Source organism: Candoia aspera, chromosome 8 (genome assembly GCF_035149785.1).
Source record: "Candoia aspera isolate rCanAsp1 chromosome 8, rCanAsp1.hap2, whole genome shotgun sequence".
Classification (NCBI taxonomy): Eukaryota; Metazoa; Chordata; class Lepidosauria; order Squamata; family Boidae; genus Candoia; species Candoia aspera.
In genome coordinates this window covers 19,604,639-19,624,091 of record NC_086160.1, presented here as the reverse complement: position 1 = coordinate 19,624,091, position 19,453 = coordinate 19,604,639, and the positions used below count along the sequence as shown (strand labels likewise).

Here is a 19,453-nt window from a genome sequence, read left to right as displayed (position 1 = left end):
TCAGGTCTGACTTTCCTTAGTTCTTTTGAAGATAAAGGGAGGGAGGAGAGAAGTCCATTCAGACTTGCAAGATTCTGATATTGTAACCTTATAATAAATGTAGCATTAGCATTCATAACCCTGGTTTTGTAGTCTAGTCTACCTTGAAGGGCTGACACTACGTGGACATGACTATCCATATATTCTTCTTGGAAATAATATGGAAATGGTTTGTGGTTGCTGCCTTCTTCTTTTAACTTCCCTATCCAGCTTAAGGCCCTGGGGTTTCCTGGTGACACAGTTTAATTTTTGAGGGGAATGGGTATCAGCCAAGTTTGGCTACATGTTACCACCTACTATAGCATCTAATCTCTGATTCTAGTTGTATTCTAGAGGGAAAGAAATGAAGGGAATGACAGGGAACAATCAATGTGGATTGTAAATATGGATAGGACAGACATATTTGAGACAGAGTGTAACTGATTCAGAGGTTCCAAGAGAGTGGACTTTTGCATTTTCAAGTCTGCTTTTGGAATTATTCATCCCACTGAGTCCTTGATAGGTGATATAAAATAGGAAAAATACAAATGTATCAAGCACATTCAAGGCACTTCAGATGCAAATGTCAAACTGCAGCCGGACCATAACATTACCTGGGTCAGAATTTAGCAGTATATCTTTTTAAGAATAATCAGAGAAAAATTATATCCATATAATGAAAGGACTGTTTGTTTGTAAGATGATTAATATGTGTCTCCCAATTAAAGCCAGTTTCTGCAAAAAGACTAGAAGAGCAAGAAGGATCATGTGCAATAATTTTTTGAAATCAACCATAATGCATAAATTACTATTTTCATTGTTTTTTACTTCCTTGCTGGAGAGAATTCCAAACACATCACTACCCAGCTGTTTCCTTCTTTGCTTTCTCTGCTAGTGGTGCCTCTACTTCCTCTCCAACTTCTTTGGCAATAGAAGTTCTTATTAAGATCAGAGAGACTCAGATAGACAGTGTGAATGATGCTTGGGAAACTAACATTGTTGATGGTATATGCATTTTTCCTACACTGAGAATGTTGATTGGTTATTCTTTGCAGTATGAGAATAGATTCTTACGAGTGCCTTAGAGATTAAGATGTATATGTATAAAGCAACCCTTTGCATGCTTACTCAAAAGAAGGACTCACATTGTTTGTCCCAGAGGACACAGATTTCAGCCCTATTGTATATAATTTCATTTTCTACAGCCAACTTTCCCCCCGTTTTTAATATTTTATCTCTTGTTGAAATGTGATAGTTTTATACCAAAAAAAAAAAGAGAGATTTATACCCCACCTTTATTTTGTGCAACTCAAGATGGTGTACATATTACTTCCTCCTATTTTTTTCCCCACAACGACCACTCTGTTGAGCTGAAAGAGATTGATTAACCCAAATTTACCCAGCCAGCTTTCACATCTAAGGCAGGACTAGAATCAGTCTTCCACTTTCTAATCCAGCATGTTAGCCAGGGGTGTCCAAAGGGAGGTGGACTCAAAAAAAGTCAAGATGGCAGCCACAACCAAGCAATCAAAGCATTGCAACACACATTAGAAAGGGGCAGGACTTGGAGCTCATGGCTGTGGCCACCTATTTTCCCCCTGGTTTTATTTTGTATTAATTAGGTAAAACAAACAAGAGAAAAAGCAAAAACAAAGAAAAGGGGAAGTGATACACATAAATTAAGCTTGACACTAAAACTAAGGTTTAAGTTGTGGCTGCCATCTTGACTACTTTGACCCCCTCCCTGTGGACACCCCTGATCTTAACCTAATGAGTGAAATTCAAAGATTCTCTCGGTGGAAAGCAGGAGATTCTGACTTACTTGTGAAATGCAGGTAACATCTGAGAAAGTTTGAATTTTTTGCTTTAAAACTACCCACTCTCCAAACATATACTGTACGTACTACAATGGTTCAGATGGGACTTGCTGCCTTTCTCCTCTAGCAGGTGGCTCTGGTCTGTTTTAAGTGAAAGAAAGTGACCTAAAGCTATTGTAGAAGAGTGTTCATGCTAGACCACAAGGAGGAACCAAGACATTCCTGAAGTAAAAATGACAGGCTTCCAAGCTAGTGGCTTTTTACAGGGTAAAACCATCTTTCTTGCTCTGCCTTCTTGAGAATGTTTACGGAAATTATTCTATTCTGCACAGAAGATGACAAAACCGTATCACTTCCTCAAGGAGAAAACCATGTACAGTAGAATCTCGGTTAATTGGAACTCAAGCAACCAGCACTCTCAAGCAACCCACAAGCGAAAGAAAAATGAAAAATGAAGAAATGATACGTTAAATAAAAATTTAAATAAAATCAATTTTTAGCGGAAAGATAAGTTTAAACTTGGCATTCTGTGCCACATTGCCCTGACCCCACTCCCAGCAGAAACACAAGTCCAAACCCACCTTTTTAAAGGTAAGCCTAAACTCACCCCTCTGCTAGAAAGGGACCGGACTGGCGTGGCACGCCAAGCCCAAACCCACCCCTCTGCCAGAAAGTGATTGGTCAATCCCTCTCTAGTGAGTATAAAAGCACGCCAAGTTTGGACTTGCCTATTTTTAATAGTAACCCTCAAGCAACCAGAAACTACATTTATCCAGCATCTACCAATCCCCATGGGTGCTGGTTAACCGAGATTCTACTGTATTCTGGTGGGGGCAGAATTCAGGATTCCATGAATGTCAGGTTTAAGTAGAAAACAAAGTGGACATTCCTATTGAGTCAGACCAGCAGTTCGTTCGATCCAGTAATGCAGTTCTCCAGTCCTACCTCACTTATAGCTGCTGGTGCGGTGGCGGTTGACTCTGTGACCTTCTGGATCCATAGCATGTGCTGTGGATTCAGCCACAGTCCTTCCCATTTATAACAGTGGTGAGTGAGCTCTCTAAGTATCATGAATACGAGAGCGCTGAAAGATGTTTCCCCCCCTTCCATTTGGCTATTTTCTTCTTTTGTTACTGTTAAATCTCATGAACTGGATTTCTTATTTGTTAAAAATTGCGTTCATTTTACTGTGCCAATGGCAGTTCAGCTGCAGTAACTAAGCAGATTTTGCTGGTAGTTCTTGGCACCTCTATTTTATTTTGCTTCATTCGTCTATCTCCAGCCTGCCTCTTTCCGGACTCCAGTTCCCAGAATGCTTATCTCAACACGGGTAGATATATGGGACTTTTTGCATATTTTCCTTGTCTCTACTTCTGCCTTGCTTTCTTTTTTACTTACTTGGGAACAGGACATATTGAATATTGTTGAACCTCTCAGGCATATTTAATTCCAAGAAAACTCCTTCATCCATGGGTCTCTGAACTTTGGCTTGAGAATAAATTAATCTTTTGTAGGAATGTCACCAAATTTGAAAGGCAAATAATTTTGATAGAATTGCTATTAGGACATTCAATTTCTTATGGTTAGGTTCATCCTGCACATTTGTTCCAGCTACAGACTGCATGGCCAACGTAGTAGTTTTAAGGATTGATAAAGCTTAGATCTTGGCGAGTATAAAAGCAAAGATTACACAGTTCATTCCTTGTGAATACTATCAGTTTTCTGCAACAAAAACACTTGCCTCTCCAGCGGCTTTCCTCTTTTATTACATATTAGCTTTTTTCAATTTAATCTTTAGAGACTTTGTACTACTGGTTCCAGATAAAGCTTAATGTAAAAAGACTGACAGTCTATTGAAACACTGAATGCATAAAGACTGTCCAGAGAGATACAGATAATCTACAGTGTTTCTTTTGTTATCAAATAATAGAAGGTATTCATTGAGATTCACGCTCTGCACATTTTGAATGATGCTTTTAAAACAAGAGTTGAAAATAGTGTTTTCTTGGAATGTCCTTTTAGGGATCGAGGATCTACCCAGAAAGCTTGATCTGGTACATTTTCTTACCATCGGGTGAGTTTTTCCCTCCAGCTAAATGGATATTTCCCAGGGTCCTCAGCCCCTTATCCAACTGGTTGAAAAACAGGACTGCTTCTGTTCCAGTGGCTGCCATCATATCATATACGAGGTTACATATCCAGAAAAGGAAATATTTGTCAATATTGCAGAAGATGTCAACTAAACGATCAAGTTGAGCCCAAGGTATAACATTATAAAGATATTTTTTAAAAACAAAGTGACTAAAGTTGACCGCCACTCCTTTTTTAAAACTGAAACCTCTATTACATGAGATGCAAATCCAAAGAATGACCTAATAAGCAACATTTTGTTGAAACTAAGCTCATTCTTTCAAACTAAATAAATGTTTCTTGATTTCTATTTATTTTTTAGGTCTTCCACTCCAGATCAATTATATTCAGAGTCTTTGGAAGATGACTTTGAACATTTTCTGGCAACAAAATGAGGAAACTGTACTGTTTAATTAACTCAATTAAAAAATTAAGGATCAAAATACTAGTTTGATTTTTTATGTTATATGCTTGAAACAATGTTTTTGGATTAGATAGTCTGCAGGTTATGCTTTTGTGGATTGGTATTAATTTTACATCTTATATTTATAATACTGTAGATGTGTAAATTATTGAATAACTATTAAATAATTATTTAATAAAAATAGTTTTTAAAATGAGCAAAATCTTATGAAATTGCCAAATGTTAAAAAATCTGGCCACCATCAGATTACCCAATATCTGCATAAGATATTGTGATGTTGTGTCTTGTGAGATTTGAAAATCTTGTGGTTTATACCAATCTGAAAATTTGGTGGGGTACTGGTTTGGCGATGTATTGGACCATAAATGGTTCTTGATCAGATGCTCATACATCTGATTTCAGGGATCAAGGACCTAATCAAATCTCTCCTAAAAGCTGTGTCTGTAACATCATTTAAAGATAGTACAGTATGTACACCATAATATGTTTACAAAGAAAATTCAACATAGCTCGTTTTATACAATTTAAAATTCTCCACATTCCCATGCAGACTTCTCCACAAAGCAAATAACATCTGAGCCAGTATGATATTAAGGCCTTGATTCTTGCTGCTGATGAATATGCACAATATTGATACTTGTCATCAGGAAAAGAAACCAATAGTGAAGTTGTGGTGCCCCACTGGGGAACTGAGTCTTGACTGAAACCCAGTGGGTCAGACTGGTGATTGAATGAGGCCTATGGGCCTGAACCGCATCATCCCTTATGAACGGGTTTTATACTGCTGTCTCTATATTGTCAAAGATATTTTGCTTCCACCAACCCCCACAAAGGATGCAAATATAAGGAGACAACATAAATTCTTAATTGGATGCTATTAGATCCTGATGCTTTCTGATATTACCAGGAATATGCTGAGTCTTTGGTAGACAGATACTACTACTAACTCTAACTCCACTCCAGTATTTATTTTTTAACAGCATGAATCAGGTTAGCTGGCAAATTTCTGGATGGAATAGATCTCAGCTATTGTATGTGATGTAATATTTTCTTTAACAAATTTTTATCTGGAAGCTTTTTCTTCTCTAGAATATGCAGAATGAACACACCAAATGTTTTAAAGCTTTCCACAAACCCAAAACATGTATTACGAATTGCAGTGTTCTAGCAAAATATGAAAGGATGTTAACACTAACAAAAACGTTCCCTTGAATTTCAACGTAGACTAAATAAATACCAGAATGTTGGCAGCTGATAATCTTGCAATGTGCTGGAAAGGCAGAAAATAACTGAAAAATAGACAGGATCCTAAATAAGGAGATAAAGGAGAGAGAAACTTATCCAGCTTCTATAGATTATATATTGGATTAGTAAGTAACATTTTACTACTGGTTAGAGTTGAAGTAAGGATACTGTTATTTCATTTTTAACAGTGATAGGGACACACCCTATGCATGCTCACAAAAATCTTTTATGGTTGTGATTACTATTTTAGGCAGCATGTGTAGGCAACTTCCTAATAAACTATGACATCTTTGTGGTTTGAGCATTTTTTTTTAAAGATTATTCCAACAATGAAGCTAAATTATTTGATTAGTTTAATTTGCCACTAAAATTGCAGTTTTCCACCTTGGTATGATGGCTGTAGACCTTTGCTTTAGCACAATCATTTCCATCTCTACCCTACCACATTCAATAGGAAGGTGAGCTGATGAAACAAGCTGAGTTCACCCAATTACTCTTGTTCTTGTGCAGAATGGGCTATACAACCAGACTTCATAGATTTCACTACCACCGTTTAACTTCTGAGTATGAAAGGTCAGCTTCATCAAGTCACTGAATATAAAATGCCAACTCCATCAAGTCACTGAGTAAACCACCTTCTTTAGTAGGTATGAATATGAATATTAATATGATGCTTAAGATAAAAAAATATTTTGTATGAGAAATAGTGAAAATCAGCCTCTAGGGCTCCACCAATTAGCATTCTAGCATTTATCTTTAGGTCCTTTAGGGCTAGGATTCCTCAATTGTCTTGCTAACCACTTATTGAAGCTGTGGAAAGGCAGCTCCCTTTCTTCTTGATAAACGAGGAATGTGCAGATGTTTCAAAATTATAATACCCTGCAAACTGCCAACCTGATCTTGAAATAGTAATTCTGAAACTAGTAATTTTATAAAGGACAATAGAAATTAAAAGACATAGCCTTCAATGTTTACTCAGTTTTTGTGTTCCTTATGAGGCAAATGTTGTTTGCTGTTACTAAACATTTAATTAAGGCCACATGAATACTTTCAAAGTTTTGAAAATACTGACTTTTTTCCCCCAACTGAACACTAACTACAGCAAAGCAACAAAACCAGAAAGTCTTTTCCAGTAAAATTATCTTTATTGAAAATGAAGAACACCAAACACTGTACATTTTCATTCCTGATTATCACATTTCCTATTTAGATATCCAATGTTTGCTATGCATTATAAATTAGATGAAGAATTCAGTAATAAGGTACAAAAACAAAATTGTCTTCTTCACACAAGTGTTGCAAGTAATCACAGGAAGGAGATGATTGAAATGGAAAGACTCTTGAAAAAAATGAAATGTTTGTACACAGGTACTATCAGTAGATGCTTATCTGCGCAGTAAACATTAGCCTTATGCAAATCTCACTTGAATTCACTTAATTAAGAAGCTGAAAAGAAAGAGAAAATGATTAAATGCAAGGAATAATGGGCATACATGTTGCTCTTGCAATACTCCTGTTAGTAAAAATTAAGATCTGTAACCTCCTTGGAGGCTGGGCAGGGCTAATAAATATTAGCACATTAGAATCACAATACAATCATGTAATGAATCTGTACAAAATGGAAACATTTTATGTTTTAAATTGTGTGAAGTGTTGAGGGGAATAAATTAGGTAATGGTATTTGACAAATTATGTATTTTGTAACACTAGGGGATGCTTCAAACTTCATTTGTCAAACTTCATATCAGGTGGTTTCAAAAAACAGAGAATTGCAATTCAATAGCAAAAATTAGAGGTATGCAATCTGTGGACTGTAGGATGAATATGGGGGCCCGATTCCCTTTAAGACCCTTATATAAAGCTACCAAAATAAGGCAGCAATTTTTTAAATTTTTGGCAACATTTATTTAAAACGCTTTGCCTCAAAGGTATGCTAATGTTTTGCCTCAAAGATATGATCATGTGTCTATTATAAATTTTATAAATTTCTCAGCCTCTGGAATGAGAAATGTTAGGCCCTCACAGGCTTAAAAATATTTTTAAAATACAGTGCAGTTCCAGCAAAAATTGTCGCCTATTTCCACTGCAAATCATTAACACTTCTGAAATTATTTCAACATAATCGCTTAGAATGATGTCCAAATGAGTTCAGTAGGATTCACTCTGGAACAAACTTCTTTATCAGTGAGGTCTTGTCTAATGCAAGGTGATTAAACATTTTGTGACAGTAGGTATATCTGCAATTTTGAAAAAATAGAATGGATGGTCCCACAAAATGGCTTCTATGGAGGGGCTTCTCTTTCCACAAAATGGTTGCTATGGTGGCTGCAGCCAGTCACAAGACACTATCTACCAGAAGACATATCTATACATTTTTTATCTATAAAAACTCTTCCCATTTTTCCATATTGCTTATTCCTCATACTTATGTCATGCATGTAGGTTAGCCATAAAACAAGGTAGTTTGTAACTGGTTAATGGAAAGGATTGCAGTAACATTTAAGCTTGTCCACCTAAGAACAGTGCAGTTATTGCCAGAATAGGCCAAGCATACGTCATGGTTTTGACTTGAAAAATGCAAAAGTGGTTAAGGAGAGCAGACTGTTAAGGGAAATATATTTAGAAGAGTAATCAATACAATTTGCATCTGTAAACCTGTAAAAAGAAGTTGTTCATTTTAGATAACATCCTGTGACTGCACATATGGAAGATTAGCTGAAGGCTGTGTTTAACTTGCAGATAACAGGCTGGCATTGCTCAACGCTTTAGCTGACTTCACTAAGAACTGAAAAATACTATCTTCTGCATAGAACTTGTGATCCTAGGCCTATCTAGTACATTATATTTTTGCAGCTGCTATGAAAAACCTATTAGGTGGACAAAAAACACCATTCTCCTGTTCATATTTTCAACAACAACAACAAAAGGGCATACTGTATCTGGATCTTTTAATGCAACCTGACAAAATAGTCGTAAGTAGCAGCCACTGAAAGGCATATAGCTTCCATGATGTATTCCATTTCCCAACACCACAGACTGTTCTTTTTATATATGCTATCAGAACATCTCTTTATAATCCACTGTATGCTAAAAAAACCTCAAACATAGTACCTTTTTCTCATGGGTGAGTTATTCCACTCTGTCCAGCTGGTCTTTCCCTCTCTTTTCAGAGGGATATCGTAGAGGTAAAGGATAACTCTACAGTACCCTTTTTCAGGTGCAGTGGCTAAGAATGTCCATAATGTTCTGAGGGCTGCTCAGCCCTTGATACATTTGTATCAAGACATTTTGATTATTGCTGTTTTTACTTGACTTTCTTTTCAAAGATCCCCAATATGCTAATATGAAATTTATTTTATTTAATTAATTAATTTATAATCAACTGCCATTTTTAAATTGTAGATCAAGAATGGCTTTGCTCTTTTCATCAAACTACCAGCAATAACCCCAAGATCCCTTTCTTAGTTAGTCACTGTCAGCACAAACCTGGTTGGCATATATGTGATTAAGACTTTTTTGGGGGGTTGGTTGGTTGGATCCAATGTGGATTACATTGAAACATCCTTTGAATGTTACTGTCTCTCAGATTTAGAGAGATATAAACCAGAGCCCCAGTTAATCCACCTCATGCTTCACCAAATAAACAGAGATGATTATGTTTAGCTTTAATTGCTGTATCTTCTCAGCTGTTTTCTCCCAAAATGAGAGCTGTCTGGTCAAGAAGGAAATACCTGGCTGTCAAAATGCCATTCTTCTTACAGGCTTCAATTCCTACTAAAGCTACAATGATAGCATATCATAGCTTTGAAAAAAAAAAAGAACTTTTCACATGAGCAGCACCCCATTAGTAGGTTGCAGTGAATTTTGTGTGCGTAGATAGATAATAGGGAGGGAGAAATGGCCTGCTTGAACCAGGAAGCAGGAGGTGAGTGCACCTTACTTATATGAGCAGGGAAAATCAACCCAGGCAGTTTTAATAAAGGTTATGAAACTGATAAGGATTAAGATCAGATTCGCTATTAAAGCCACCTGTGAAACTACTAGAAAGCTGAGTTCAGTTGGCTGAAACAAGAGTTCATGTTAAAAGGAAAACAGTCTGGAGCTCCAGAAGTGCAAATCATAAAATAAAAATTTTGCGATTTTGGCTGTGCTGCTGTTGAGCCAGAAGAAATTCAACTCAGCTACCCAAGCAAGACAATGAGACACGATCACAGGGGTGCCAGGCTGGTGCTGAGGCAAAGCTAAATCCTAGTATGGAAGTGCTTATAATTTACTGCCTCCACAGGAAAAACAACAATCATTCAAAACTGCAGACAAAAGGCAAAAAAGGCATTAGGTAACTCAGTTCTACAAATGAAGAATGCATCTCTTTCCTAAATGAAGAGACTCTAGAAATAACCTGAAAGAAACAGTGATGCTGCTGAATAAGATTTCCAAGTTAACTTTCTGTAAGTAACACTTATCAAAAGGTTAGGACTGGCTATGGTTCCCCATCAGATCATACAAGCATGTGTAAGTCATAATTATTTGCTGTGTCTCCAAGTTACCATTTCATGTTTGTTTTCATATATAAACATTACAAATCTGAAATGAACTTCTGGCTTTTTAAATATTTTTAAAACACAGCTTTCATTTTTCTATTTCTCAGTGTTTAATATTTCTCTTATTCTCTGCCTTCCATTGCCCATGATGCACCTATTGCTGCTGTAAATACAGTGCATTTGGAAAGTATTCAGACCCCCTTCACTTTTTTCAATTTTGTTATGTTGCAGCCTGATACTACAATAATTCAAATTCATTTTTTCCCATTAATCTACACTCAGTGCCCCATAATGACAAAGTGAAAACAGAATTTTAGAAATGTCTGTAAATTTATTAAAAAGGAAAAACTGAAATATCACATGTACATAAGTATTCAGATCCTTTGCCACAACACTTGAAATTTAGCTCAGGTGCCTCCCATTTCTCTTGATAGTTGCTGCGCTATTTCTACACCTTGATTGGGTCCACCTGTGGTAAATTAAATTGATTGGACATGATCTGGAAAGGCACACACCTCTCTATAGAAGGCCTGACAGCTGACAATGCATACTGTATCAGAGCAAAAACCATGAGGTCAGAGCAACTGCCTGCAGAGCTCAGAGACAGGATTATTGCAAGGCATAGATCTGGGGAAGGCTACAAAAAAAAATCTGCTGCACTGAAGGATCTCAAGAGCACAGTGGCCTCCATAATTCTCAAATGGAAGAAGTTTGGCACAACCAGGACTCTTCCAAGAGCTGGTTGCCTGGCCAAACTGAGCAATCAGGGGAGAAGAGCCTTATTAAGAGAGGTGACCAAGAACCCCATGGTCACTCTGACTGAGCTCCAGAGATCCTGTGTGGAGATGGGACAAAGTTCCAGAAGGACAACCATCACTGCAGCCTTCCACCGATCTGGGCTTCATGGCAGAGTGGCTAGACAGAAGCCTCTCCTCAGTGCAAAACACATGAAAGCCTGCTTGGAGTTTGCAAAAAAGCACCTGAATGACTCTCAGACTGTGAGGAACAAGATTCTCTGGTCTGATGAAACCAAGATTGAACTGTTGGGCCTCAATTCTAAATGGTATGTCTGGAGGACACCAGGCACCGCTCATCACCTGCCCAATACCATTCCAACAGCGAAGCATGGTGGTGGCAGCATCATGCCGTAGGGGTGTTTTTCAGCAGCAGGGACTGGGGGACTGGTCAGGGTTGAGGGAAAGCTGAATGGAGCAAAGTACAGAGATATCCTCAATGAAAACTTGTTCCACAGTGCTCAGGATCTCAGACTGGGCCAAAGGTTCACCTTCCAACATGACAATGATCCTAAGCACACAGCCAAGACAACACAGGAATAGCTTAGGGACAATTCTGTGAATGTCCTAGAGTGGCCCAGCCGGAGCCCTGACTTGAACCCTATTGAACATCTCTGGAGAGACCTGAAAATGGCTGTCCACCGATGGTCCCCATCCAACCTGATTGAGTGTGAGAGGATTTGCAAAGAAGAATGGCAGAAAATCCCCCAATCCAGGTGTGCAAAGCTTGTCGCATCATACTGAAAAAGACTTGAGGCTGTAATTGCTGTCAAAGGTGCTTCAACAAAGTACTGAGTAAAGGGTCTGAATACTTACGTACATGTGATATTTCAGTTTTTCCTTTTTAATAAATTTACAGACATTTTTAAAATTCTGTTTTCACTTTGTCATTATGTGGTATTGAGTGTAGATTAATGAGAAAAAAAAATGAATTTGAACTATTGTATCCGGCTGCAACATAACAAAATTGAAAAAAGTGAAGGGGGTCTGAATACTTTCTGAATGCACTGTAAGTCCATAAACCTTGTTACTGCTTGTCCTCTTCATTTTCCTTCCATCTTTCCCAGCATCAGGGCCTTCTCCAGAGAGCTGGGTCTTCACATAATGAAGTAGGATAATTCAAGCCTGATCATTTGTATCTTGAGTGAGAACTCTGGGTTGATCCATTTGTTTGTTTTCTTGACTGTCCACAATATTCTTAGCAATCTTCTCTACCATCGAAGTTCAAAATGTCAGTATTCTTTATATCCTGCTTCTTCAGACTCCAGCTTTCACTTCTATGGAGTGTCACTGGGAAAACTGTTGCCTGCACCATTCTGATCTTTTTAAGTATAGATACATTATGGATCCTAATATCTCTTCCAAGGCCTTCATGGCTAGTCTACTACGTTCTAGCCTGTGGTGGTTTCCCTCGTTGCTGGTTCCGCTACTGCTGATACAGTAGTTGTCCCTATAATATCTTCACTGTCTATGCTACAGTGCCTGATATCAAGTTTGTTTTATGCCTGGGTTAAGGACCACACTTGTATACTCCAACAAGTGGGCGAGCACAGAGCCAACAAATGGATAATTCCAAGACAAAAAAATTAATTTGATTTTAATTAAATAAAATGTAATTATACTTACATTAATTAACCATAGTTAATTCTTCATTTATTTAATAACTTTTATATAAAAATTACAAGCCATTGAAAACTTTTAGAGGTATCATAAGCACTAGACCCAAGGCTTTAGGATGGTGTACATTGTATTTATAAGTTCATTTTGCTAACCCCTGATTTAAAGTGTACACCATATATCAAAGTAAAAAGATGAAATAAAACTTATACTTAAAATGTCACACCCAATTAAACGTTTATCTGGCTACATTTGCTTAATATTTTCAGGGAAGGAGCAGGTTTATGTTTTCGAGAACTTCCAAGGAAAATGATTTGCATATGCATGGCTTTGCTAACAAACCAGAAGAACTAAGAATATTAATCCATTTTATATTTCCCCCAATTCCTTGGAGACCATGCATATTCCATATCAAGTTGCCAAATTTTAGAAGAGTGATTTCTCTCCAATTTCAAATGAATGGCAAAGAATAAAAGTTGTGAAAGCCTGATGTGATGGACCAAGCCCCATTCACTCCAGCACCATTCATTCACTCCAGAATCTGCTGCACATTAGGCAAGGCTATCCTTCCATCCCACTTCCTTGCCCTGCCACACACTCCCTCTGACATGCCCAATTCATAAATCTACATATGAGAGAAAACAGAGGCTTGCCTGGGCAAGACCGAAAGGAGCTTTCTCCAACCCCACCTTTTCTGTCCTGAGATACAAGGAGAGGGACTGAGAGTGCTGTGAGAAAGATCAGAAGTCTGGAGTGGTTCTGCCAGAGAGAACATGGCACTCCAAGGACTAGAAGGTGATGCTACAGAGGTTAATTTTTAACAATTATTACTCCTAGTTTACTGGCAAGTAAGTATTCAGGCTGCAAGATGTCCTTTCTCACCCACATAAACTAGTGTGAAAGTGAAGGAACCACCCTCCAAAGGCAGGGAGTGCAGAAAGGCTACCAAATGACTGTATCATGGCAAAAAGGCAGGGCAGAAAGGGTGGGTGATGCTAAAGGTCTTGTGAAAGTGCAGGGGTGAGACTTGATATTCAGCCTGGCCACCTCCCACCTTTATCTTGCAGTTACAAAGCCTCTGAATACATTTTATGCATTAAAAGCAAAGTTTTCATCCATTTGCAATGGATGTCACCCCTGACAACAACACTTGCTGGAGAGAGATGTTTCTGGAAAAAAAAATAATGTGTTCCCAGCTCACTTTTGTTTACCAATCACATCAGGTAAACAAAGGCTGTCACTTTTTCATTTTCATGAGGTTATGAAAAATAATGAAAAACACTGTGAAAACAAGAAGTCAACTACTCTCATATATGCCAAAATCAAGTGATCTCATGTATCCAAAGTATAATCAGAATGAATGAATGAATGAATGAATACCCGCCACAATCAACTGATCATTTGGAAGTTTTGGGAGTACATTTCCATCCAATTCCTCAGTTTCTCTGACATACACAAAAAACTTATCTTAAAACTAATATTCCATGTTGTTCATTGATTTTTGTACAGATCTCTTGTACAAGAGAAGAAGAGCTTCTTGAATGAACAACAGAAATGGGATGCAAAATATAATGATCATTCAACAATAATTTGCATCGATCTCTCCTTTCAAGCCTATGTGTGTTTTTTGGGGAAATTGTTTTGTACCTTATGGCACTCTCCAAATTCTTACAAATTGGAAAGTTACAAAAACACTGTTGGCTATGTCAATTCAAAGGAGTCATGACTGGAATTTTGCACAAAGTTCTGTCTCTATTTGCACCAATGTCTCTCTTCCCACCAAAACTCAGATAAAATATTTAGGTAAAAACTGTGACAGAAGGGAAAGAAGTATTTGAAAATGCAGTTCATTCCCACCTTTACTTTTGGTTGTCTAACTAGAAGTAGCAACCAGGGATAATCAGAGGGAGCGGGGGAAAGGCTATTTTGGCCTAGGTCTAAAGTTCAAAGTCTGACTGACTTGAAGGCAGATGGGATAGTGGGAAAGTGGCACTACTTTTCTCAAAGCCACTGATTTGGTATCATTTGGAATCCCTTGCATTCTGTAATGTTAACAAATGTTTTGGGGCGATCCAATCTCAGATGGGAGATACAGGATGGAGTTGACCCATGGGTAACACTGCAGCAAACATGAGAGGGATCATGAGTGGGATCCAAAGGTCTTCCCTCAAGGGGGAAAAAAAATTGGGGATAAGCCCTCTTCTGAGTACTCAGATTGTTATGATTGTTGGAAAGAACACGTAATAATTTTCCAAATCAGTGGAGATGGTGGGATTTGAAAACTGAAGTACAACTGCATAAGCTTCACGGGTACTCACTGGACAGTGCCTATGTCCTTTTTGTTGACAAGCAATACCAAGTCTCCACCATACTGAAACTCCAGGGTCAGTTTACAAGTTAGACGTTTACTCCAGGGAATATCCTTTTCTGTACTAACCCTCAACAAGAAGTACTCGTCTCAAAATCTTCTTGAAGTGAATGACTCATCAACTGATTTCCTTCATAACCTGCTTTAATTCTAGCTGAGGTCCTCCCCAATGCAAATTCCTCTGCGGATTAAACACCATCTTGTTTCCTATTTGAGAGTACAAATCACCTTTCAGAAAGGCTACCTGTTCCCGTTTATACATAGAACGTCCTTCACACTGTTAGACTTTGCTTTGGGATTATCCTTCTAAAATGCAGGAATGGCACGTGTTATAGAGATAATCCAAATAAAACCTTCAGACACAGGCCCAACTTGCTTGTTCATAAATTCATGAATCTCAGTGCAGAAAATTGGAAGCAGATTGCTAGCAGAAAAAGATTACCTGAATGGATTATCCATGCTATTTGTGGCTTACCTGTACGGATAGCCATGGTATTTGGAGCGGAATATCGATAGCAGGAAGCTGAAGAAAAAAACTACCAGACCCAATCCTACTAGGCATATTACTGGAAGAAAAAACAACTATATTTTAGATTCTCAAAAAGCTATTATATCCCATATTAGGTACAATGACATACAGGCATATTTTGAAATATATAAGGTTAGTTGGGTCATCTCTCGTTGCCCTTCTTATATCATCAGTGGCAATGCTATCATCTTTTAAGAAAAATAGATTTCCAGCAGATTAGCTTTTCTTGACGGTACAAACAACAAGAAAATGGCTATTTAGAAGAAAAAGAGAACAGAAGGTAGCAATTCGGAAAGCATTCCATGATCCTGCAATGTTTCATTATTTCAGAGTATTGGAAAGGATAAAAAGTAAACAAACCATAGCATTTTATTTGCCCATTGTCAACAGTTCTCAAATCTTGAGCACACAGACCCTATGGCATACAGCAAAAAAGGAAGCAGAAGAGTTCACTAGGTCTTTAAAGTCTTCACTCATGCCACTTCGTTTATAGAATTTAATTTTATAAGTAAGGCTTTGACAATTTCTAAAGTCATTATTATATTAGCGCTCACCTTCCTACAAGACTTTTGCTGTTCTATCAGTTCAGAAATCCATGCTACAACTAATTTCTTTCCTCCTTCAAAGAGAAATCTCTGCCAATTCCCTTCCTAATTTTTGCACTGGCTCATTGGTATCCATCAAAGTATCAACTTTCTGATTATTCTTTTTAACATACTTTATCTCCTTGGCCCTTCCTAGTTACAAAAGTAGTTTATAAAATGACTGAAAGGAAGTTTAAATCATCAACTCGGAATGCAGCACATTTCAAAGAAGTTGCTCTCTTTCATGTTTTCCCTTTTATAACAATATGGAAAATGTCACTTCAGCTGCAAGTTCAGTTTCAAGCATCCTCTTTGCATATAAGAAGGGTGCCTTTTTCCTTAGATGTTTGCTTTACCTGTATCTGCCTCTTTCATGAGTGATGATAGGTAGGTAGGTAGGTAGGTAGATAGATGTTGCTTAAATGTGGATACATGATCCCACATCCCTATGTGGAAGTTGTAAGAGATTGGTAGATGGGAAAAAAGTCAACGCAGACAGAGATCTACAGTTGGCCCATCTGAAAAGGTAGCATATTATGATGGAGTGTCTACTGCCCACTCCCTCCCACCCACCATTTGGGGAACTAATAGTGGCCCACCTTTTGGGCCACTATTAAGAAAAATAAAGGGTGTGTATCTGTATAACAAAGCCACAGCTAGTTTTAAATGCCCCGTAAGAACAGTTCTCCATGCAGTATCAAGCAGCTTATGTAAAAGAAGGAGGAATGTATTTTGAAGTACCTTGTAGATCTCTGCTATTATACTGTCAATGTCTTCACATTTGCAAATGCTGTGGTAAACATGGGCATGGTTTCTAACAAACTGTGGATTTCCATGGCAGTTTGCCGTAGTTGCACTTACATTTTAACGGCAAGAAAAGAACTTATCTATTTACCTGATAGCATCAAACTACTTACTTCTCCTTTTCCCAACATCTCCCTTGGAGGTGGCAGCTTCATTCAAAAGAACCATTCCCATGGTGATAGCAGCATCGATATCATTGTTGTCAAGGAAACTATAGAAATGTTGAAGTTTCACAAAGCCAACAGTACATCTTTAACCTTAGCAGGTATTAATTTTGTGGATAAAAAAATTAAAGCTGTTTATCAATGGTGTGTGTATGCAGAGCTCTAAGAAAAAGGAAAAAAAAGTGATAATTCCTATGTATAATATACATGTTAATGTAAGCTAAGATACAGTTAGGTTATTTCAGAAATTATCAAAATAGAATAGAAATATGTTTAAGCAATCCAAGTATGCTAATGTGATTTTATTAAATTAGGTAAGTATATAAAGCCACTAAACCAGTGAGATGCTTAAAAACTCATGTACTAGTTCTGGTAGTACAAAATGAATGTTGCCAGGAGACAGATACAGGGTGCATAAAAATAATTACATTACTTCTCTGATTATTTGATGCAATCTAAGCCATTTAGATAGCACACAAAATGCAGTGTCTTCAAGTTGGATAGGATCTACCCACTATGCTACAAGAATGGAATAACATCACTGCATCAGCAAGTGTTTTCAGTCACTAGCCTTTTTATCCTCTTAATTGCTAGCTTTTACAAATGCAAACAAGCAGAAAATGATAAAATAATTTTAACTAATTTGTAAAAATCCTAAGCTGTTCATAAAATTGTTTGAAAAAGTATCAACAAAAAATTCTTACAACTCTAATTAACATCTCTTCCAGTCGCTCAGCTTACAATAACGCAAGTGGGATTAATGCTTTGTGAAAGCTGTTATCTATAGCTTTTTAAAAACAAAACAAACAAACCACCTGCTGGTTTTAAAACTGATCATTTATGTATTTGCCAACAGTAAATCAAAACTTTAACTCTTGTAAAAAGCTTAATTTAACTTACTAAATTGTTTGATGTTAGGTACTTCAAATTAAGGGAAATATCTGAACTGTCCTGTTCATAGCATAAACCAAAGCTGTCAATGCTTATCACAATTCAGTTGTGCTTATTATTAGCATTACACTCTCTCCTTCAATGACTGACATGTGCTGTCTTCGTTTTTTTTGTCTGTCTAAATAAGAACACAGAGAAAGTTACATATTCATCATTTTTTAAGGTTGCTTGGACAAACCAAAATGGTATGAAATTCAAAATTCATAATAAATAAAAAAATAAAACTTATAGGGAAGCACCAGCCTATTAAACCTTTCAAAGCTTCCATGAATGTGTGCCGTCAAAAAACCACTCAGCCTTCCAGTGAAAAACATTTTTTCCTGCAATCCCACATCTCCACTAGTACTAATGGTAGTATTTTTAGTTTTAAAAATTTTGCCACTTCATTGCCAGCTCACCTTAAAACTACCATTCCTAAGAGTGAAAAGTGGAGACACAAATCTAGGGCTTCTCTGATGAAACTGAGTAGTTGAATCCCTTTCAACTTGGATGCAATCCCTGTTTTGGGACGTACAATTGTTCGCTTACTTCCATAAAATATTATTATTATTATTATTAATCAAATTTATCACCGCCCATCTCCCAAAAGGGACTCTGGGCGATTTACAATAAAACATAAATAAAATATAAAACTGTAAAACACTGTAATACATAATAAAATAAATATAATAAAAACCTTGATGGCTGGAAGTTCTTTATGATTTGCAGGCAGAGCAGGGTCCTTCTAAGAAACTAACCATCCCCAGGAATGGCTACTCTCTCTCCCGCCCCAGGCATAATTACAGAGCCAGGTCCTTAGCTGTTTCCTAAAATCCAGGAGGGAGGGAGCCAATCTCACTTCCAGGGGAAGGATATTCCAGAGGGCAGGGGCTGTTGCAGAGAAGGCCCGCCTCCTGGACCCTGCCAGATGGAATTCTCTTGCAGACGGGGTCCATAAGGTAACCTGGACCCGTGCCATGTAGGCCTTTAAAGGTGATAACCAACACCTTGAACTGGACCTGGAAGCATACTGGCAACCAATGCAGCTCACAGAGCAAAGGGGTGACATGTACTGATCTTGAGAAACCCAAGATCGCCCACATGGCTGCATTTTGCACCAGCTGTAGCTTCCAGATACTCTTCAAGGGTAGCCCCATGTAGAGCGCATTGCAGTAGTCTATATGGGAGATAACCAGGGCATGAGTGACCGTTCGAAGGGCCTCTCGCTCCAGGAAGGGTCATAACTGGCACACAACACGTTGCACAAAGGCCCTCCTAGCCATGGCTGCCACCTGCTCTTCAAGCAGGAGCCGTGAGTCCAGGAGGATCCCCAAGTTACGCACCGGGTCTATCTGGGTCAGTGCAACCCCATCCAGAACTAAAGATGATAATTTCCCAGAAATCAAGGAGCCATTAATCCACAGCCACTCCGTCTTCCCTGGGTTCAGCCGCAACCTGTTGTCTCCCATCCAGGCCCCCACTGCCCCC

At 37.9% G+C, this 19,453-nt stretch overlaps 1 protein-coding gene across 1 annotated transcript in view; it reads right to left on the bottom strand.

The window, feature by feature from the left end:
- Positions 1-15,425: 15,425 nt before the first annotated feature.
- TUSC3 (tumor suppressor candidate 3) overlaps positions 15,426-19,453 on the bottom strand; it is a 116,232-nt gene continuing 112,204 nt past the window's right edge. Inside the window, exons 8-9 of the mRNA XM_063310168.1 lie at positions 16,985-17,059; positions 15,426-15,520 (exon numbers count right to left, since the gene is read on the bottom strand). Coding sequence (XP_063166238.1) covers positions 15,426-15,520; positions 16,985-17,059 — 170 coding nt within the window. The remainder of the gene's footprint in view (positions 15,521-16,984; positions 17,060-19,453) is intronic.